The 23,599-nt window shown below is 39.4% G+C and overlaps 1 protein-coding gene across 2 annotated transcripts in view; it reads left to right on the forward strand.

Annotated features, from left to right (window-relative positions):
• LOC120525510 (melanocortin-2 receptor accessory protein 2-like) overlaps nt 1-23,599 on the forward strand; it is a 70,512-nt gene that overhangs the window by 19,949 nt on the left and 26,964 nt on the right. The window contains exons 1-2 of one of the 2 annotated variants that reach the window (XM_039747870.1): nt 9,654-10,398; nt 10,723-10,822. In XM_039747870.1, the coding sequence (XP_039603804.1) occupies nt 10,326-10,398; nt 10,723-10,822 (173 nt within the window). In that variant the 5' untranslated portion in view covers nt 9,654-10,325. Of the gene's footprint in view, nt 1-9,653; nt 10,399-10,722; nt 10,823-23,599 lie in introns of those variants that run through there. The other variant, XM_039747869.1, reaches the window with a different exon arrangement.

Genomic DNA, 23,599 nt, shown 5'->3' on the forward strand with positions numbered 1-23,599 from the left:
AATAGATAAGCATGCATTCCCAGTAAAGAAAATGTGAAACCAACTGAGCACACAGGAGCAAATGGACAACACAAGATGGTGGAGAGGAGATGTGATTTAATCGAAAAAAAATCCATGAAAAAAAAATGCATCCATCTATTTCCAGAGCCCGCTTTTATCATTACAGTGTTAAAGAGAGGCAGAAGGAACAACAGCTATATACGGCATAAAAGGGTTAATAATAATCATCATCATCATCATATTTCTTTCCTTCAATATATGTATGTTGTCATGCTTTTAATAACATAAATAATAATAATAATAAAAGTAATAATCATCACTACCATCTTGTTGTTATGGATCAGTTTGAATTGATATGCATTTTATGTTTTATTGTTGTATTTGGTAATTCCAAGTTATTATTGTTTTCATGTTATTTTCTGTTACTTTTACTTATCATTTGTTATTTGTGTTCTGTCTCCTTAAATGTGTGTGTCTTGTGGGTGGAGTTCCAAGAGGCGGGGCTAACCTGTTGGGTCCTCCTACTGGCTAGTTCCATTCTGAAGCGAGAGCCTGCCATTGTGTATTAAAGTTATTTGGAGTCATTTGCAAGTATTGTTTTCTTGTGGATTTACTGGTTTTTGACATATACTTCTACTCTGTTCTTTGATTGTGTTTTGGAACTTGTTTGCTTATGACTGCTTTTTTAGGCAACTCGTTTCTGCGCTTTAGTGCATTTTTATTATGTTTTGATAAATACATCTTCCGTTTTTGACGATTCTTTGATTGCTCATTTGTCAGTGCTGGTCGAAGCCCATTTGTTGTCCTAGGCAAGGTTTACCGCTGGCGACCCCAAAAAAACCAAAAAAATCAAATTAAAGCCAAATTAAATGTACAAACAATTTACAAACACAAATGCCTCCATATAATGCAGGGAGATTCACTCGAAAGAGGCCCCGAATATTCTGTAATAACTCTCACTAGGACAAAGCAATCTGAACGAAACTTTGTGCAATGTGCTCCTCAGTATATGGAGCTTTGAACAAACCAGGATGCCCCAGCATCGGAGCGATGAGGTAGGCACCGGACAGCCATTGTGATGTTTAACCTTTGTTTGCATCTTGTGGGTGCATACCGCCCATACTCCTTCACTCAGTCGCTCGACTTCTTATCAGGATGGTGCTGTACAGTATTGAGTGGCACATCTTCATGTTTCGAACTTATTAGGTAACCGATTCGTTTAAGCGATGTCAGAATCAACTGGATGATGTGAGTTAACAAAAGGTTACTTCCAGCAAGGTGGAGGAACTTGTTACACATCAGCAAGGAGCATGGCAGAAAATGAGTCAATCGATGGCAACAGGGTAATTTCAAAGGGGCTTTGGTCACCATGGTCACTGGTTCTGACACCACCAGACGTCTTCATTCAGCCTCGCACTGTGGAAGATTTGAAAGAAAATATCCAATGTTCAGGAACATGGAGTGCCGCGTTGAAATGTGTCTGGCAGAAAACGGAAACCACTTCCAGCATTGCATGTAATGCAATCAATTACACATATGTCAAGGTATATATTATATCTTTTTGGTTCGGATTGCTTCATCATAATAGAACCGAATATTTGGGGTCTCTTTTGAGTGAATCTCCCTGTATAACAAATCAAAGTAAAGGCAAACTGAACATGTGCAAAGTGCACACAGGGTCATTATAAATAACTAGCCACAGTTCGCTATCTTTTGCCTTACATGCACCTTCAGCACCTTTCCTCTGTAAGTTTTAGGTGTGCATTTAACTGGCACTCCATTTCTCAAGCACCATCCCATAAAGCCTGCTTCTCAGACTCTGTCATTATTTGTGAGGCACCTTTGTCACCTCATGTCCATTGTGCTGTCTTTGAAGGCAGCTCTCTCAGCATGAAGCTTTACTCCAGTTCGTGCATCTCACATTTGCACTTCCTCTTTCATCTTGTCACCAAAGCCAAACTGACCAATCAGATTTCTCAGGAGGACTGGACAAACAGTGTTTTATTATATAGAAGATAATAATAATAATGATGATGATAATAATAATAAATATCTTAAACAGGTACTTAAACATAAGGTCACTTAAACATAACACAAAAATTGCAAAGCTTTCACAACTGACATTTAACAAAACTGTGGGACTGACATGACATTGAGAACATTTCTATTTACAGGTTTACCTTCCTGGTCATCCTTGCTGCAAAGTCCTGTATGACATTGTGATATGAAATATGACGAGCAACCTCATGGTTGATACTCATTACTGCCTGCTTAGGTAGCAGGATTAATTATTATGGCATTTACAGTAACTTCAGGCTGATTGTGTGATCTGTTCCTTCAAACCTTTCTGGCTACTGCAGAACCTGGTGATGTCTATGATGTCTACGTAGTACTGTTGTGCACAGAGGGCCTTGAATTTGAATTAGGAGTCTGGGGTGTCCCTGGACTTGAACCATGTCATACCTTAAGAGTCCCGTAAACCTGAAAACACAGTACACAAGTACAACAAGTAGTGAAAGAGTATGGAAGAGGTTTACGGATAGCAGCAAAAACTACAAGACAGCATCTGAGATTACGAGTGTTACAGACATAAGTACAGAGCATGCAATGGCAAAACTTAGAATTATACTTGATAGCCATCAGACTATGATTAGTGCACAGTCTGCCAAATCAATTATTAAAAACAAAGACAGTCTGATCCATCAACTGTATATACCGACCAGCCACAACATTAAAACACTTGACAGATAAAGTAAATAACATTGATTATCTTGTTACAATGTCATCTGTCAAGGGTCGGATATACAGTACAGTAGTGGACAGCAAGTGACCAATCAGTTCTTGAAGGTGATATGTTGGAAGCTGGAAAAATGGGCAGTTGTAAGGATCTGAGTCCTTTTAAGAAGAGCCAGACTGTGATGGCTAGACAACTGGGTCAGAGCATATCCAAAGCATATGGGGTGTTCCTGGTATGTAATGGTTAGTACCTACCAAAAGTGTTCCAAGTAAAGAGAACAGATGAACTGGCAATAGGTTCGTGGGCACCCAAGGCTCATTGATGTGTGTAGGGAGTAAAGCCTAACCTGCCTGGTCTAATCACACAGAAGATCTACTGTACCATAAATTGCATAAAAACTTAATGCTGGCCATGAAAGAAAGGTATCAGAACACACAGTGCATTGCAGCTTGCTGGTATGGTGCTGCATAGCTGCAGACTGGTCAGATTGACCATGCTGACCCCTATCCACTGCCAAGAGCATTGACAATGGAAACATAATCATCAGAACTGGACTATGGAACAATGAAAGAAGGTGGCCTGGTCTGATGAATCACATTTTCTTTTAGATCATGCGGTGGCCAGATGCGTGTGCATCATTTACCTGGGGAAGAGGCAGCAGCAAGATATACTATGGGAAGAAGGCAAGTTGGTAGTGGCAGTGTGATGCTCTGGGAAATGCTTTGCTGGGAAACCTTGGGCCCTGGTATCCACATGGATGTTACTTTGACACCTACCACCTACCTAAGGATTGTTGCAGACCACGTACAACCTTTCATGGCAATGTTATTCTCCTCTTTCAGTAGGAAAATGTGCCCTGCCACACTGCAAAAGTTGTTTAGGAATGGTCTGAGGAGCATGACAAAGAGCTCAAGGTGTTGACTTGGTCTCTAAATTCCCCAGATCTCAGTCTGTTTGAGCATCTATGTGGTATCCTGGAGAAACAAGTTCAGTCCATGGAGGCCCCACGCTCACTACTTACAGAACTTAAAGGATCTGCTGCTAAAGTCTTAGTGCCAGATACCACAGGACACCTTCAGAGGTCTTGTGAAACCATACCCCTGACACTCAATACCTGAAGCTGATAAGACATCAAACATGAAACTACTTAAAAAATATACAATAAATCCTTACTATCCATGGATTCTGTTCCTGCAGATTCACTTATCTGCTATTATAAAAATGTAAGCCATTTTGTGACACCCGCAATTTACTTGAGCTTATCAATAGATAAGGTCTTTCTTGTGCACCATGTAAAAAAATTCCAAGAGGGCTTTCACGCATGAGTATCACATGTCTGGGCCTCCCCATGCACTACATTGAATAGATCAGGGGTCCTCAATCACGGCCCTGGAGGGCCACAGTGGCTGCAGGTTTTTGCTCCAACCCAATTGCTTAATAAGAAGCACTTATTGCTCAAGTAACACTTCTGCTTCACTTTAGTTGTCTCGCTCGTTAAGATTTTGAACCCTTATTGCTTATTTTAGTCTTAAACAGCTGTATTCTGGGTTTTTAATTGCTCCTAATTAGCAATAACATGCAAATGACAAAAGACACCAGCATTTCTCCATTTAGCTTGTTACCATTTACACCTGTGTGTATTTATCATGCACTATTGGGTTTAATTAAATACTTGGAAGGAAAGTGAAGAGAAAAAAGTGAAGGACTGAGAATTACTCCTCCATTTTAACCTTCTAATAATTTGAATGATATCCTTACAAAGAGGAAGAAAATCTAGTATATGAGAATTACTTGACATAGCAGAGTTAAAGCACTAACAAGCCATGAAATTAAATTATTGGCAAGAATTGCTTTCTGATTAAGCAACTGGGTTAGAACAAAACCCTGCAGCCACTGCAGCCCTCCAGGACTGTGTTTGATGAACCCCGGTAATAGATTGATGTGAGAGGTGTGAGTAAGCCATTCAACCTCATTCATGATGGGGACCAGTGCTTTCAATTGTTCCCCATGAATGATGAATTCCCTTTATACTCACTGCCACCCTTTGCTACCGATCAAATGGTTTAGTGAGGTCCACAGATCAGCCCTTCTGCAGTCAATCACAGCCTCTAGTAGAGTGCTTACAAGACAACAGAACTTCACTATAGAAGAAGTAAAAGTCATAACAGTAGGTGAAATGGTGGATGGATCATTACGAAGCGTTTAGGGTCAAGAACAGGCCAGCGCATCTGCCCAACACTATCTCGCCCTGCCAATCCTCCCCTTGAGCGATTTTCCCGCTTGAACCTAACCCCATTTCTCCCATAGGATCGAAGGTTTAGTATTTGTGGTTTTCCTTATTTTCAGGAATGTAACAACCACAAATAATTAATTGTATTACAATAATAAAAGTTAACACACTAACAGCATAATACTCATTGAAAAATAATACATATTAAGGAATAAAAAAACACTGTTCAAAATAAAATTTACAAGACAACAAATAGATTAAAACAAAGGAAAGAACCTTCAGAGTCAGAGATGATACCCTTGCTATAGTCTAACAGTTCTAAGTAATGGTGAGGAAACTGCCCTCAACAGGGCATATTGTTGAGAACTGGCAAAAGCATTTGGTTGAACTCCAAATCCCTGCAGAAAGTTTTTTCCTGGAGATGGCATTGCCAGAAGTGTTGGTTAAGGATAAGTTAATCTATATAAGTGGTTGCTGAACTATTTGCCATCTTTAAAGCCTTGCCATTAGCAAACACTGCACTCCTATACACATCTATCTATTTTTCTGATAAAATTAATCCACTTCAGGGATGCACTGCACCAGAGCCTATCCTAACAGTATTGAGTATTAGGCAGAAACTGACCTTAAATGGGGTGCTAGTCTTTTGTAGGTCACACTTGCATATACAGCCATACTCATTGACACAAGGCCAGTTTAGAGTTGCCAGTTAGCTTAATTTGAGGAATATGAGAAGAAAACCCATGTAGACATGAAGAAAATATCCAGATTTTATACAGATAGTAACTGAGCACGGAATTCAAGCCCAGTTTCCTGAACTGGATCTATTATTCAAATAGTGCATCATGCATTTTCTTGAAATATATTTGTAAATAAATGCATATTGTGATGCGTGAGTCCCTGTCTTGCACCCCAGAAAACAAGGCTGAGTGTCAGTACTTTAGCAAAACCAGCTTTATTCTGCTTGAAACAGGAACAGCAAGGTCATTTATTGCAGCAGGATCTACCATTCTCCCACACACATGCACAGCAAATGGGCAGGGTCGGGGCCACTTCAGTGGGCAAATTATACTGTTCCCTGCATTTGTAATGTGCCTTGCATCACCCATTGGCGACAGGGGCTTATAGTGCGACTGCAGTCGGATCGGATTTGTTTCCGCGGCACTATGCTGGTGTACTGTAAACCCACGGTTGCCTCTACGATGGACAAGCAGCCCTCAGCAGAGGCGGCAATCGCGCTTCATTGTGTCGTCCCATTAGGGGGATCCCAAAAGAGTTCAGAAACCTAATAATATACAAAATCCTGGGTTTAGTGACTCATGTGGGTTGGATGTGTCTTTCTAAATTCAGAGTGTGTTCAAATGCTCCTTAGGTGCTAGGATCTTAGGGCATTCACTCGTTTTTGAGAGGTGTTGGAGTTTTGCTGTATGCCTTCCAAAAAACCAATGTCCTTTTCTAGGTGATCTTGAATTGTGGCATTGACTTTAAATCTGCCAGATGGACTGGATCAGACAATAAGATCATTAATAAAGCTCTGTGTCCTGTTTACTCTTCTCTGCCATGGCACACACCTGTCAATATAAAGCAAGTCCTTAAAGATGACAATCTTCTGCACATTCTGCATTATTTTACCTCTGCATATCCTGGAGATCTTTCTCTGTCAGTACATTTATTACTGTGACCTTTCTGCTGGTGTTCATTTTTATGATCCATCCAGTCTGTCACTTTCCTACCTTCCACTTACTGCAACACAATGCGCGTTCCTCTTGCTGACTCGAGCTCTTTTAAATATTTCAAATAAGGAATGCAGTTGATTCTGCATTTCACAGGCCATAAATGTAAATGGGGTGGCACGCTGGTATGACGCTGCCATATGGATTCTATATGTTGCATTTTAACTCTATTCCTGGGTATTGACTGTGTGGACTTTGCATATTTTTGCCATATCAGTGTGGCTGTTTTTTTGTTCTACATCCACAAAGATCTAAATTTGCCCAATGTAAGTGTGTGTAATTAGGCCCTTTGATAAACTGGCACTTTTTTTTACCACAGCTGTTTCTTGCTTTACCGGTATAAACTGTGGCTGCCAACTATCTTGAATGGAATTAAGTGGGTTTGAGGAAGTGTGGAAATGTAATGGAAATAATTAGAAGAAAAAGTCAAAGATGTAAGAAATTCACAAAATAGCATAATAATTTAAACATGTTGTATTATTACAGACCTCATTATGCTAGGAACTCATTTGAACTTTGAAATACAAGTCACCTACTTGTCAGTGCAAAGCTAAACTCTTGAGAGAGACAAAAGAGGTGTTCATTAGGTATAAGTCTAAGACATGAAGGTCAGCAGTAAATGAACGTTTAGTGAAGGCATTTAACTGTCCATCTATGTGTCATTCCAGATTTATAAGAAATTAAACCCAAGCAGATCAGCACTAATAATTTAATAAACATCAGCTGCAGCTGAGTAATCTCCAGCAGAAGAAGCTCATAAACCATCTTCAGTAGGCCATCCTTACAGGTTACTGTATTGTTGGGGGTGTAAAAGGCTGAAAGAAAATAGAAGCCCAGTTTGTCAGACTTGGAGAGGTTCAGATATTAAAATGAAAGAAGGAACATAGCCATCCATTTTCAATACCTGCTGGTCCAGCCTGGGATCAGAGAGCTTGAACCTACTTGAAACTTGTGCTACCATGCAGAATGCAGACATTTATAATCGTTTTACCAGTATGTTATTTAATTACCTGTTATTAGAAATAAGGAGACGATGATAACAAATGACATCTGAATAGTAGCAATGTGTTTGAGTGACAACGTGCTGCTGCTCATCTTGAAGTGTCAACAGTAGTAATGAAGACTCTGCAGGCTGAGCCCAAGACTCATTTACTGTACGTGCACAAAGTGGAATCAATGTCACCATAATAAGGAGGCACAAGGTGTGTGTGGTAAACAACATGAGAAAATGTTCTTTAAAGAAGATACAAATCAATATAGTAGATAGCAAAGAAGGATTTAAAATAAGCATATTTTACTTCACATTACAAGTAAAGTCTTAAAGTGATTGTTCTTTTATTGTTGTGTGTTGTAGTATAATGATCTGAGTTAACAAAGATTAAATACTGCGGCATCCAGTGGAATAACTAATAACAATGACTGACGTCACAAGCAACTCAGGGCCGCTTGAGGCTAGAAGTGGGTGGGGTTCCGAAAATGTGGACCGACAAATCAGCAGATTTACAGTTCGGTAGAGTATGCAAATGACCTGATGATAAAAAGAGGATTGTGGCAGGGGCGAGGGATGTTGTTTTACTAGCAGGCAAGCTAAGCATCTCCTGGAGCCAAAACACCAGCACAATGAAAACATCCTTTGTATAATTTGTCCAGTGCTGACTTGGTAGTATTACATGATTCCTGTAGATTTTTGGGCAACATATTTGCGCTCCCAAAGGTCTGAATGGAGACTGAAATGTATTGATGTCATCCTTGCAATTGGAAGAGAAGGAAGTGCTGAGTGTTTGTGTTACTGTGGTGTGAGAATGAATTAAAATACAAATTTCGCTCCTCAAAACTTTTTTTTGGTTGCCGCTAAGTAGTCCTGCAGGAATTTTTAAAGCTCTTTTTCCTTTTAGAAGGGTCTTGCTTTTTTTTGTCTGCACGGGAGCAAGTTACTTGTACTCAGAACTAGTGCGATACGAGGCAGAAAGTGATAGCTGAGCAATAGCTGAAAGCGTAAGTAAATAATTGGTGTCATAGCAGTGAACAGTTAAATGTAACAGCTATTTCTTAGTAGGGAGAAATTAGGGCATATAAAGAATAATTGCATAATTGGATAGTGCAACATATAGCACTTGTATGGTTAAAAATTTTGAGTGATTTGTGACATTTGTATAAGTTGCAATAAGGTGATTCACATCGTCAGCAACAATGCTTAGATGCATAGTGGCAATTAAATGACTACTATCCCCAACTGTAGGTACAATGCTGGACAGATCCATGGATTCATACTGTTAATGCCAAATTCTTATCACCTTCATTTCTCTCTGTTATAAAAAAAATCTTAGAAGGAGATGAGACGTGATTGTCTCAGAGACACTTTCACATCCCACAAGACAAGTCTTCATGCCAAGAGATGTAACCACACCCAGGGCCGGAAGCCCCACGAGACAAGAGCTTATGTAAAGAGATTTGGAAAAGTCCTGTATGGTTATGTTAGATACATTTCTTGTAGTGAGAAAAAAATGATATTCACTCATGGGCAGTTATACGTTGCATTGTCACGATGTAATTCCAAACACGAAATCAAAATTCAACGCGATATTGATGAAAAGGTAAAAGTGAAAAGAGATCGAATATATGGACATAGGTGATATGACAGAAGTGTGACAACAACATGCAGATCACGCGGCACGGCAGCAGCAGCAAGCTAGCAGCTGATTGAGCAAAGAGGAGGTAAAAAAAAAAACTGTGTTTCCCATTGTATCACTGTTTAAGAGGGGGTGTCGGAGGAGTCTCCTTGGGGTGCATTCAGCCCCCCTCTTCACAACGTGAGTGGCAGAGACGTGAAGTGGCCGGTGCGTAGCGCAGGCAGGGGAAGGGGGCGAAGCCTTCTAGTTACAACAAAATTTGAGATTTGCCAGATGGGATGATTCTTTTTCCAATATTTAACCTAATAGTTCATTTTCTGGTTTTTAGCTGACAGGAGTGGATCCTACCATAGGTTTGTTCAGTTTTATCCCAGCTGCTTCAATATCCATGTGATGTGCATTACGATGTGTTCCTCTGTACACAAGTGTTGTAAAGAGCTGTTATTTGTGGTCTTTCTGATAGTTTGAACAAGATGGACCAATCTCTCTTTCCTGATCACGGACCCACACAACTGCTGCTTACTGGCTGTTATGCCATCTCCCTGTAAACTCTGGAGACTACATGGTATGAAACTCCCAGGAGGGCAGCTATATCTGAGATACTGTAATTATTAAGTCTTTCATCAACAATCACATCACAGTCAAACTCACATGCCTTATCCACTCCAATGTTTGGGTAACTAAACCTCTTCATCATGTCCACATGATTGAGCTGCAGCAACACAATTGGCTGTTTGGAGGAGCAGATTATTCGTTACAATAAGCCAGTGAACCTAATTAAGTGGTCAGTGCATATATAAAAATCGATGAAGGAACACATACTGACATTTGTGGCTGAATGGCTTAAAAGTTGAGGGATGGATTTTGGATTCTGCTCTGCCCATTTCCAATAGCTCTCATCTTACCCCTCTCCTCTACTGCACAGAATCAACTGTAGTCCTGCACAGTGCTAAAATAGCATCGTCTGCTTGGGATGCACGCCTCTGCCTAAATGTATGAGATGGGTTTCTGGTGGGTGTCTGAAGTGCCTGAACATCCTCTGCCAAGTGGCAAAGTCAGAGGAAAACTGTAAGTACATTATTCTGTACATTCTTGATTGTGTTAATAAGGACAGACTGTGACATAAGAAGGAAATGTTGACTGGCGTGGACCTTTTCTCAGCATTCTGACACCAATACGGTTTTATGTGGGTACATGTTCAGATTCTTCATGCAATCAATACTCACTATCATTTCAGTGTATTATAATGATAATAATCATAATAATAATAAAGCAGAAAATTTATAGTATATATGGATTTTTCAAATATCACAGGAATCATTCAAATTCAAATCAAAATCATTCAAAATCTTGAAAATGTAACATGTTTGGTTTGCATGTCCTATTTTGCAGATTCCATTGTCATTGGATTTTGGGTTGGCCTGGCTGTCTTTGTGATTTTTATGTTTTTCGTCCTAACTCTCCTAACAAAGACAGGAGCACCACATCAAGAGTAAGTCCCTGAATTTGCTTTCTATTGTTTCAGAATCCAGAAACACAAAAATGAAATGTTTAATGTACTGGGTGACAGGATTCATCCTCATGGTAGCACACTACAAGTAGAGTAAAGGCACAGAATATGCAAAACATAGTGTATGTATTAAAAATAAAACAAACGAGGAAAGACAAAAATAACAACTCTCCAGCCATTCTGGGCCTGCATATACAGGTGCTGACTAATGGGACTACAGGTAGAATGGCTTACCCACTTTCCCATCTTCAAGGAAGCGGCAGCTAATGCCCTTTTTCATGCCCCAAATCACCTCCAAACCACAGACTCAAAGATGACTTTGCTATGATGCAGCCTTAAATCCCATCTTATGATCCCTTCTGACAATGCACAGAAAATTTTTAAGAGGCTATACTACTGCTGCTACAGAGACCACATGTCTGCTATGGGTACAACTCCTTCTTTAATCGCTGCTGTCTCTGTGCCCTCTTAAAGAGCTGGACAGTCCCAACACCTCACACTCTGTTAAAAGGACAGTTTGCTCTCATAAAATACCTCCTCTCTGGAATCTCCAGACATTTTTTACATCTTTTTTGCAATATGAAGACCTCCAGTTGAGGTCTCACAAGTGTTATTTAATTTAAGCATAACGTCCCTGAATTGGACTTGACCCAATGTGATCTGTAACTTAATATCTTCTTCACCTTTTTAAGTGCTTCTGTCCACTGTCTGGTTTTGGATACAGTTAATCTACCACAACTCCTAAGTCCAGTTGCATACTTAGATCTACCATTTTTACTTTGTAGGTGTTAAACCTTACATTAATTTACATTGAATTATCATTTCTCGTGTATCTTCAGAGAAAAGGAACAAGCTTTGTGCTTTGTTGGGCAGGAGAAACAGAGACCTTTATTAAAAGAATGCAAAATAATAAATCGTTAAAGACTCTTCAAATATGTTATAGTAATTTTTTGTTGTTTTAAACCAGGATAAAACTCTTCTAATATGTTTACAAACATGCACACAATTAATAGTTGGTGATAATGTATTCCTCAACTAAAACATTACCAAAGTTTCTCAAGTTGAAAGTAACACTGATAAAGTCACAGTTTACACTTCCTGGAATTCTTGGCCCTAATAGATAAATCAGTTACACTGAATAAAATGTAAAGCAAAGCATTAATAAGGAGAAATGTCTGCAGTGCAGCTCATTTTACCTTCCAAGGACGTCTTATGTTACTCCCTTTCAGTGTTTGGCATAACATCCAGAAAGTTCGAATGATTTGAGTGCAACTGTGTGCAACATTGCTCTGCATAACTATTGTCAGGATTAGGCGTTTATTTTTGATTTTTTTTTTTTCCTTTGGAATTTAAAAGGTATTTAAAGGAATTTAAATTTGAAAGGAATTTTGTGGTTACGTTGTTTTTTAGCAATTGTGAAAATAAGTAACATTCTCCAATGACATCATTATGACTTTTATGGGTGCCGTCATTTTCAGAGTAATTTATTGACAGTCAGTATGCATTTGCCAGGCAGGGTCAACTGGAAGTGTGTGGCCAATGACATCAATGAGTCAAAGGTATAAAGGACAAGCCATCCATCCATCCATTTTCTAACCCGCTGAATCCGAATACAGGGTCACGGGGGTCTGCTGGAGCCAATCCCAGCCAACACAGGGTACAAGGCAGGAACCAATCCTGGGCAGGGTGCCAACCCACCGCAGGACACACACTAGGGCCAATTTAGAATCACCAATCCACCTAACCTGCATGTCTTTGGATTGTGGGAGGAAACCGAGCGCCGGAGGAAACCCACCCAGACACGGGGAGAACATGCAAACTCCACGCAGGGAGGACCTGGGAAGCGAACCCGGGTCTCCTAACTGCGAGGCAGCAGCGCTACCACTGCGCCACTGTGCCGCCCAAGGACAAGCCATGCACTTCCTAATTATCCAAGATCTGAATCCTCCTAAAGAACTTTGCATTTATTCTTTGTCTTTATTGAATTTCTGGTTATGAATCATTAGCCCTGGTTTTTGGCTACTATTTCTGATTTCTGATTTCACTGTGGTTACATGTTTCTTTTTATTTTTGGTCATCTACATACCCACACTCTTTCCTGATTATGATTCTCCATACACATCCTGAGCAGTTTTTGCTTAACCTTTTATCTTCTGGTTAACTCACTTTACTTGCCATATAACATTTCTTGCAGTAGGAATTTGTCATTTTTCTCATACCCCAATTTACTCTCCAGATTAGCTTGGGTGACAGTGCAGTATCAGATATTTGTACAGCAACTGCAGGTTAAGGGCCTTGCTCAAGGACTCAACTTCTGGTAATGCAGGAATTCAAACCGGCAGCCTTCTAGTTATTGGCACAGATCCATTTGCCAGGGAGCCATCACTCTGCCTAAAGACCCATTGCTTCAAATGTTTGTCTTACCCACATGTCTTGATTCAAATTCTACTCAAAAGCTTCTGCCACCTAATACAGTCAGTACAGGTGGCCCATGGAAAAGCAGCCTGGTCTTACTTCTAATGTCAATTAGATTTAGTCATAAAAAAAATGATGCTACACTTGAAACATTTTTGTTGTTGATTATTAGAATGTTATTAAAGATTATTGCTTAATGCTTTAATGCCTGGGCTGAAAATGGTATCCACTTGTAGTAATACAAAGATTAGTGTACCATAATATGTTCATGCTAACGTGACTTCTATGAAAGAAAACCTCTGAAGTACAAATGCAGGGGTTTCTTTGTTTCAGTGCATTCATTGCTCACACTTTTCCATCCATTCCTGCATTTCTCAGGAGCAACCATATACAGTCCTATGATTCCCTCACAAGTATAAAGATAGAGCACCACCATCGAAGTAGTCTCTTCCAATGATTAGAACTTGTCTTCTCTCTAGCACCCACATGGATAATAAAACTAACAAAATGAAAAACCAATCCACTTACTTTAGTGTCACTTACAGATTTAACCAATATGTTATTATCATTCTTAAAGCTGTCACATTATGCGCATTTTCACTTAGTGATTTGGAGGCAGATGGTATTGTACTCCCATGAAGTAAGGCGTATAATGTGATATACGTAACAACTCACTCAAACTAGGCTGCAAGTCACTCTGATAATATCAAACAGGTTTGATTTGGTCTTTAGTTGTAGTGGAAGTCTCTGTGTGTATAGAACAGACCACCAATGAATGCTCATCCAGAAGGACAATCATATATTACAGCAATAAGGAATAAGAAATGCAGGTGTTTTGGACTTCACAAACAGAAGAAAAGATAGTCCATATGATGCCTTGTGTTTTACGAATGACAATAGAATGGAAAAAAGAACAAGAAAGAGCCAAGGCTGCAGCTGAACTTACCGTACATGTTAACCCATCACAGAGAACCGGCTCCATCAGGCAGGAAGCACGCTACTGGCTGTCACAAAAAAGGGACAAGCACAACTGTGCTGGAAGCTTGGAATTCTGTCAGTAAATTTTACATGTGTAAACTGAAATGGCCCGTCAGCAACATCAGCAGCTACAGTTGGCAAATCTGACATACTCTCAGGGCTAGCATTTGCCTAGTGCGCAAATCATAAACGGGGAAAAACCCAGCCGCACAAGTTCACTACCGAACAGTTGGTTGACCACTAATAAGAAAAGGCCTAAGGCGCAGAATAACCTAGCACCAGCACTGTATACACCACAACTATGACTCAGGCACCGCCGGGAGTGGCAACCTTTCCAGCTTCTCCATGTACGACTTTATCTTTCTACATTTTTCTCTGTTTTTCTCTATTTCACTGATCACTCCTATCACTTTCTTTTATGTAGACTCGTTCCCTGGACACCTTTTACTACTTAGTGTGAATTTCCTCTTGGGATTATCTATCTATCTATCTATCTATCTATCTATCTATCTATCTATCTATCTATCTATCTATCTATCTATCTATCTATCTATCTAACTAAAAGTACCATAAAGTGACATTGGCTTTACCTAAATCATTAATATAAACTAAAAGGAGTAACAGCTCCAGTACTGATTGCTGAGGGGGTGCCATTTTTAACGTTACCAAATTTTTAAAAGGTTCCTCCCAACATAACCCTTTGCTCCTGGTGTTTGCACATATCAACAGTGCATCCTGCCCCTTGAATTGCCACTTCTTTTAGTCTGATCAGTAAGCTCTCATGAGGCAACTTAAAAAAGGCTTTTGATGATAACTACATTTTACCAAAAGGCTTTTGATGTTATGCACTTCTCTCATCTTTTGTTTCCTCATTCACTTCTAGCAGAGTTTTGAGACACTGTCTCCCTCATCTTAACCCATGTGGATGGTTCACTAATGCACCTGTACTTGACACGTGTTGTTCAACCTTTTTCTATATTAACAGACTTGTGGTACATAAGGAGCTAATTGGAATATAGCTACATGGATCATCCCAATCATTTTTTTACAAGCGACGATGATGTTCCTCCGTTTCAATTCTGTATTTCCCCAGTGTTCAATGTTTTTTGTAAAATGTGGGTTTGTACAAGTATAAACAAAGGCTTCCAGGGGGACTCATGGGTAAATAAAAAAACAGTGCTAGTGATTTGTCTCATTTCATCTTCTTTTAATTCCTGTCCCACTTCTCTCTCTGTACTCTGGCCATCATTTAATGTCTTATTACCCCTCCCTATAGTTGCTGGAAACTGCAAAACAAGAGCATTTTCTGTTTCATGTTTTATAAATTATAGGTCCCTCATACTTTTCTTGTTACAGTTTGCCTCATACTTAACTGCATGTTTTCTCCTTAAATGTATGAAAGATTTGACCTTTGCATTTTCAGTAATATTTTTCTCCTGGTGCATTTTGGCATTTGTTATTTCTTCTTTTCAATATAGGTCTCATAAATCCTGTGTTTAGTGCTGGAGATATTTGTCAGATAAACCAGTTCAAGGTTGAGGGGACCACAGCCTGTCCCCAGACACAAGGCAGGAGCCAACCACAAATAAAGTGGCAGGCCATCACAGGGCCTGCTTATGAACACATCCACTCAATGACAATCACTAATAACCCAATACATACTTTTATGTATGTAAGATAGGAAAGTTGAACACTCAATATAATTAATAGTTTATCTATGGTAATTCCAGTCAAAATCCATTAGTGTAAGGAGAGGAATAATGAAATGAAATATAACAGGGGATTTCAGATGCCCCCCATGCACTCCTCAACAGATGTCCATATGTGGTGGGCATCTGAAAATCATTTTTAAAATGATGTTATGTGCTATGAATCACCCAATGCTCATTACCAGGTCTGCAAGAAAACATTATGAAATATGAATTCAGAAGGTCACTGTAAGGAGTTTCTTTTTATTTTAATTTGCTTTGCCCTTGAGATGCAGTGCTTCTGCCATTCATGTTGTTAAGTAACCAGAGCTACAGAGCTGGTTTATGTTAGGGTGACATTAAGTTTAGAGAAAAAGAAAATAATCCAAGTTTTCAGCTTGTAAATGTTTGACTTACATTAAAAAAATATCAGATTAATGGCAATGTACCAAGCAGTGATATTTCACAAAAGTCTTACTGCTGTTGAAGTGAGCATCAGCACGTCTACGGCGGGTGAACTGACGGCTTCTGCTCTCCTGCACAGAAGTGAGTATGTGGTGTGAAAAGTGGCAGTTCTGTGGGATGCTGGTCAGAGTTACAAGTTCTGGGGGCTTCGGTTTGCAGATTGTATATCTGTGTATGATGCGATTTGTCTTTTTAAGAAATTCATATCCTAACTGATAGCATTTCTCCATAGCTAATTGTACATTTCACAGTATTAGAATTAGACTCCACCGTTCAATGCAATGGAGCACTAATGGGACCACCCGATTACCATGGGGTATTTCACGAACTGCTCAGCAGTTTGAAACTGAGGCCTTGACTTTCATGCTAAGGTTTAGTGTGGTGTTTACACAGTTCAATAAGATTCTTACTTGCTTCTTTCTGACAAAACTGTGACAAAAGTATAGACCATAAGCGTCCACAGCAGATTGAGAGGAGGTTTTTACCCTCAGGTCATAAGTCTTCTCAACAGCTTCTCATATTAATTGTTGTGTGTTACTTGTATTGGGTAAGATAATTTCTCCTTACAATTACAATAGAGCTTTAAGGACTTTCAGCTGTAGATCTGATGTTATTTTGCACCATCTAGGTCAGGAGTCCTCAATCACGGCCCTGGAGGGCCACAGTGGCTACAGGTTTTTGCTCCAACCCAATTGCTTAATAAGAAGCAGTTATTGCTCAAGTAACACTTCTGCTTCTCTTTAATTGTCTCGCTCGTTAAGATTTTGAATGCTTATTGCTTATTTTAGTCTTAAACAGCTGTATTCTTGGTTTTTAATTGCTCCTAACTAGCAATAACATGCAAACGACAACAGAGACCAGCATTTCTCCATTTAACGTGTTACCATTTACACCTGTGTGTATTTATCATGCACTATTGGGTTTAATGAAATACTTGGAAGGAAAGTGAAGAGAAAAAAGTGAAGGACTGAGAATTACTCCTCCATTTTAGACTTTAGATCATTTGGATGATATCCTTAGAAAGTGGAAGAAAATCTAGGATACTGTATGAGAATTACCTGACATAGCAGAGTTAAAGCACTAACATGCCATGAAATTAAATTATTGGCAAGGATTGTTTTCTAATTAAATGACTGGGTTAGAACAAAACTCTGCAGCCACTGTGGTCCTCCAGGACTGTGTTTGATGACCCCCGGTAATAGATTGATGTGAGAGGTGTGAGTAAGCCATTCAACCCCATTCACGATGGGGACCAGTGCTTTCAATTGTTCCCCATGAATGATGAATTCCCTTTATACTCACTGCCACCCTTTGCTACCGATCAAATGGTTTAGTGAGGTCCACAGATCAGCCCTTCTGCAGTCAATCACAGCCTCTAGTAGAGTGCTTACAAGACAACAGAACTTCACTATAGAAGAAGTAAAAGTCATAACAGTAGGTGAAATGGTGGATGGATCATTACGAAGCGCTTAGGATCAAGAACAGGAGGCCAGCGCATCTGCCCAACACTATCTGCCCCTGCCAATCCTCCTGGAGAAGTTGATTAGGCTGAAGGGCCTGTTCTTGTCACAACTGTTCTATTGTTCCAATAAAAAGAATGGGGTTCAGCTGTTGCACCTTTAGTAAGTACTTGCTGTGGAGCAGACAATGAAGATAAGGTACACTTGTGAAAGAGGTGATGGGGAAATGAAGATTAAAAAACGATAATTGGTCAGAGGGACTGCAAAATGTCTTCATCTGAGAAAACAAAGGGTGTGAATACAAAATTAGTCATTTGGTGGCAGAGGGATGCGAGAACTAAGTTTAGGAATTAGTTTGTTGTGATTTCCCAAAACAGAAAGACCAAAACCATTAAATCACCTCAAACACAACCACACACATATTTACATTTACAGTGGATTCAGAAAATATTCAGACCCCTTCACTTTCTGCATACTTTATTGTGTTGAAGATTTAAGTTTAACAGGATAATTCTCACATTTTTGCACATGAGCCTACACTCAATAATGATAAAGTGAAAAAAAAAAAAAGTTTTACAAATTTATTAAGAAGAAAAAATTGAAACCTGTCATTCATATAAGTATTCTAAGTACATTCATTTATTAAACAATGATCAAATAATCAAAACAAGGGCAGGAAATTAACAGGACTAAAAAGAAGTGCATAATTAATAAATTTATATAGAAGAATCAAATAACAAAAGCAATGTAGTAAAACAGAACTTCTTTAACTGGAAAACAAATTAAGTTCTAAATCCAAACTATGCATGTTACATTTTGGGAGTAGAAATCCAGAAACTCAAAAAGAAAAGCCTACAAAAATGTTTAAAGGATTACAATAAATTATTCAGTAAAATAAGCTGGCACAACAGTAAGCCAACTAATTTAAAGCAAGAAGGAATCTTAAATGAGCCTCTTGTGAAACTGCAGCCATAATGACCACAGTACCTGAGAGTATCATAACTAGACCCCACAACTACAGACAAAGAATATAATTAGAGGCAAAGAACTGAGGAAAACGTAAAATAAAGCATTAACAAAGCAATGCAAAGACTTTGGAGAAAAATAAAAATAAAAATGGCAGTGCTGCAACTGTAATAGGTTTGTCTCCTGCCGTTTTTCCTTTTATTGGTGTCCTAAAATCCTTGCAACACAAAAAGACTGATCAGTGCGGCAGTGATCACTAAGTGCCATTTGTACTCTGAAGACTATAAATCCAAAATCAACGGCATGTTTGATATGATTTAATCTTTTTTTTTTCGATCCAAGACCTGTTGTGCATTCTTGCAGCCTTGTCCTGAATTCCAGACCAGAACTTTGATTTTCTTTAGTCAGAACAAATAATCATGTAAATTAAATAATATTCTAATATTCTATCTTATAAAAAATCAGATTTTAGCATTCTTATTTTTTTCTTTATAAAAGTCTGTATTTTTATTTCGAGGTCCAAAGGTCTGTATTGCTGGCAGCTGTTGACTGGGGCTCATTCTCCGCCATCCCCTATCAATTTTTTTTAGTTCTGCTGCCTACTTGGTAGTCCAGCAGTGTTTACTGCCTGCTTTTCTTAGACGTTTTTATTAACAAGGAGATATTACACTTTGAAAGGTCAGTTTAATTTGCTGACATCTATAGATAATTCTACTTGAATGTTTAACAAACAGCTAACATGTCAGCCTGAGTGGCTCTCCATAGGCTTTGTTCAGGATGTGTGAGCAAAATAAGAACAAAACCTGCACTGAGTTCAGATTAATGTAATAGCAGTGCTTATTCAAAAAAAGGTGAGCTTTCTTTAGAAAGCTATTTCTGCAGCCTTTTATTAAGATCCTAAGGTTATTAATCCATAAAGCAAATTGCAAAAATCATCTAATTATTTCTGGAATGTGCCATTCTTTTTGTTATTTTCTTGTCCATTTCAGGCCTTCACTCCAAGTCATCAATGAAGTCTCAGTTCTATGTTTCAGTCAGCTGAGAACAGAAAATCCAATTCACTTTAAAATTCATTTCTTATCATTTTCACACTAGGCGTATGCTATTATATTCTGTACAAAAGATGTGCAAGATCTCAAGACTTTGTCTTTAGGACAGAAACAACGAGCATAAAAGTGCCGATTTTTTATGAAGTCAGTTAACTATTTTAACTCTACTGAGAGTGCAAGGATGTGTATGTGTATGACAGATTGGCCTTCCATCAGAGGATGGTTCCTGCCTTGCACTGAGATAGACTTCAATCCCTAGGATCCTATTTTTGGGCAATGTGGATAAGAAAATGGATAGATATTATGACTAATAAGGAAGATTTCTGAAAATTTTGAGCTCCTAATGCAGCTGTTCTAGTTATGCATATATGCATCATGTAAAGAAGAGATAAAACAACATGAAAGTGTTGGGGCACCACCTTGGTGATCATATCTCCCTATCCATCCATCCATCCATCCATCCATCCATCCATCCTGGGCTGGTTCTACACAGGCATATATGAGGGGGCAGACAGAAATGTGAAGGGGCCACATGGTGGCGATGGAGGCTGGAAAGGGGTGGTGGTACTCTGGATAACTGTTTTGTCATGTCATTGGATTGCACTTCATCAGGCCTCTACCCTAAGACCTGTCCAACTTGGGTGTCCCACCTGAAGGCTAAACTTCTGCTGGTGTAGCTCTTAGGGTCACTGAGGCACGCAAACCCCCTGACCACAATAAGGTGGCAATCCCTCAGGAGAAAAACTGAAAAATAAAACAACAAAAAATAAAATAAAATATTCCTCATCAGATTATAACAACTAAAAACATGACATTTACCTTAATTGGATGGCCTATATCAAATATATTCAAACCCAACAATAACACTTCTCACTATTGCCAATATTAACAAAACTAAAAAGGGTAGGCCAAGTTATAAAAAAAAATCAATTCACCAAGTCTTGAAAAATAAAACTGAAGAATAGAATAAAAAAAAATAAAGAATAAAAAAAAATATCCATCCAGATCTTTACAACCAACAACATAAAATTTATCTTAATTTGATGGCCTAATTCTCAAATAAATTTGCAAAATAAAGTAAGAATAAAATAAGACCTCTCAATATAGCCAATAATTACAAAACTAAAAAGGGTTGGCATAGTAATTATAACAAAAAAAATTCACCGTGTCTTTTCCTACAATTCTCAAAGTAATTTGTAGAACACAACAGATTTAGAACAGAACATTTGAACTTTGTTCTTCTTTCTTTGTCTTGTTTTCAGGTTGTTTGTTTTGTAAGCAACTGAACTCTCTGTTTGCAACTAAACAGCTCCGCTCTCCTTTCTCCTCAATCCACTCTACAACAACAGTCTCCTGTTTCCCTTTGCAAAACTCGTATTACAAATTCATCCATATCCAAGTTATTTGTTATGGACTTCTCATGGGCCAAGATCACCAAATTCCTCTTTCTTTTATGTAACATGGTGTGACGATAGGGGGTTAGGACCCGTGACAAAGTGGAGAAGGAAGTCTCACACGATGCTGAAGACACACCAATTACCAGGGCTGTTACATACAATTTATGCAACTCAGGAAAGGCTTCCTTGTACTCCTGCAGGAGTTTACACACAGTGGACAGGTCTGTTTCCTTTGAACATTTTTTGAGCAGCATCTGTTTTGCCACAAGAACTTCATTTTTCAGACTTACAACATCTGCTACAGTGCCATCCATCACAGCCAGAGGGTGCAACAGGGTGGGATCTAGAAATGCGCTAGATTTGGGTGCAAGACTAGATATGGCTCTCATCAGGTCAATATTCTTGTGTGAAAATCTAGTTTCCATTTCTGAAATGGCCCTGTCAAGGATGTTAAGCAGGGATCTTTTCAGAGACTGATGGGGGGAAATGGTAGGGTCACCAGAGTCTGTATGGCCCAAAGTTGAGAGCACAACACTTTGACCCAGGTGTTTGCTCATTGTTCTCCTTCTCTTTGTTGGATGTGACTCATCCTCAGCAGGAGATGACACTCCCCAACAGTCATCCTCATGGATGTTTTTTAAGGAGTCCAGTGCTGCACTAACAACCTCAGAAGCACTGCACAGATCAACTGACTGAGACTGTAGAATAGCATTTGCTGATTTTAAGACACCAAGCACCGGCACTGGGAACTTTCCAATCTCAAAGAAGTGATGCCTCTTAATTTGGCATAGCAGGCCTGATGCCTCAGTGCACAGGTCAACTGCAGCATCATCATCCTCTGTCATCTCAGATAGGATACTAAGGATTTGTTCTTGATTGTCCACAGTGCACCTTGTCACCTCATAGTGGCTTGTCCATCTGATCTCAAGCAGCCTTTTTAGACAAGGTGCATCATGTTTATTGAGCACATAGTGGTGGTGAAAAAAGTTGTAGATTGAACTAGATAGGCTAAAAATCTTTTGCACACGGCTCACTCTGCATGGCATGCACAACCACTAAGTGCAGTTGGTGGTTGTAGCAGTGGATGTATGGGACATATCTGTCAAGCCTCTTTTGAGCAGAGCTTGTACACCACCTCTAACCCCACTCATCACAGAAGCCCCATCATAACACTGGTTAAGTATACTGTCAGCACTGTAGCCAGCATCAGAAAGGTGTAACAGTATCTCAGAGGTGATGTACTCTGCATCAAGTTGTTGCAAGTCGAGCAACCCAATAAGATGCTCCTCTGGCATGGAATTTCTGACAAACCATATTATCACAGACACATTTTCCACATTGCCCCTATCCCTGGTCCAATCACAAAACCCTGCAGAATCAGCACTTTCATATTTTTACCTGAACTCTCTTACCACCATGTCAGCCAGTGTTTGGATAATTTCATTTTGGATATCCTTAGATGTGTATTTTGCATTTTTGGGATACCCTTAGCAATGCTTGCTAGCTTCTCATCCTTCTCTAAGGTATATTCCATCAGTTTTAGAAAAATACCTGAAGCAATGTCATCATCATTACCCGCTGCATCATGTCTCAAGGTTTCTGCAGTCCCACTGAGCCCCAACTCATTTACACAGAGAAACCTTATAGCACTACCGATACTCTTGACATAGTAATGGTTTTTTTCAAGTTGTGTTTTACCAACCAACATTGAATCCACTGTCCCCCTGTGGCCTCTCTGCTTTTATGCTCAGTCCAGATGGTTGAAGCATGCACATGGTTGTGGCTGGACACATGCCTCTGTAGCCCTTTGTCTCGATCAATTGCTGCTTTCCAGTTGTTAAAACCAGTTAAGGTAAAAACTAGATCCTTCTCGTTAACATTTCCAACAGGGGAAACAGAAGCATGCGTCCAGCACAACAGAGTACTCCAGCCATGGTTGTGTGTGGTACCAGGCAGGATTGAATGATCTTAATGTTGTACCACCAAATACACATTTGGAGTAACTACCCAGTATTGGCTGGGATGGTGTATTGCCATTTAAGTCACTGGGTAGCTGAGTGGGTTGCTTTGGGGCAGCAATTGTTGGCAGAGGTACAGGAGAAGCAGTGCCTGTTGATGCCACAGGAGTAGACATGCTAGTTGCTGTCTCTGATCATTGCTACTGCTATTGGTACAGGCAGGAGCAGCACCACACTTTTTAAAAGCTTGGAAAAAAAGGATGCATCTCACAGAATTAACTTTCCCTTTGTGAGCTGCTGGAAGCTGGGGTGGGAAGTAAATAAGCTTTACTAAAATCGCTGTGATTACATCAGTATATGAAACGATAAAACGGTTGAGTGCA

The sequence above is a fragment of the Polypterus senegalus genome, chromosome 3 (genome assembly GCF_016835505.1).
Source record: "Polypterus senegalus isolate Bchr_013 chromosome 3, ASM1683550v1, whole genome shotgun sequence".
NCBI classification, from domain to species: Eukaryota; Metazoa; Chordata; class Cladistia; order Polypteriformes; family Polypteridae; genus Polypterus; species Polypterus senegalus.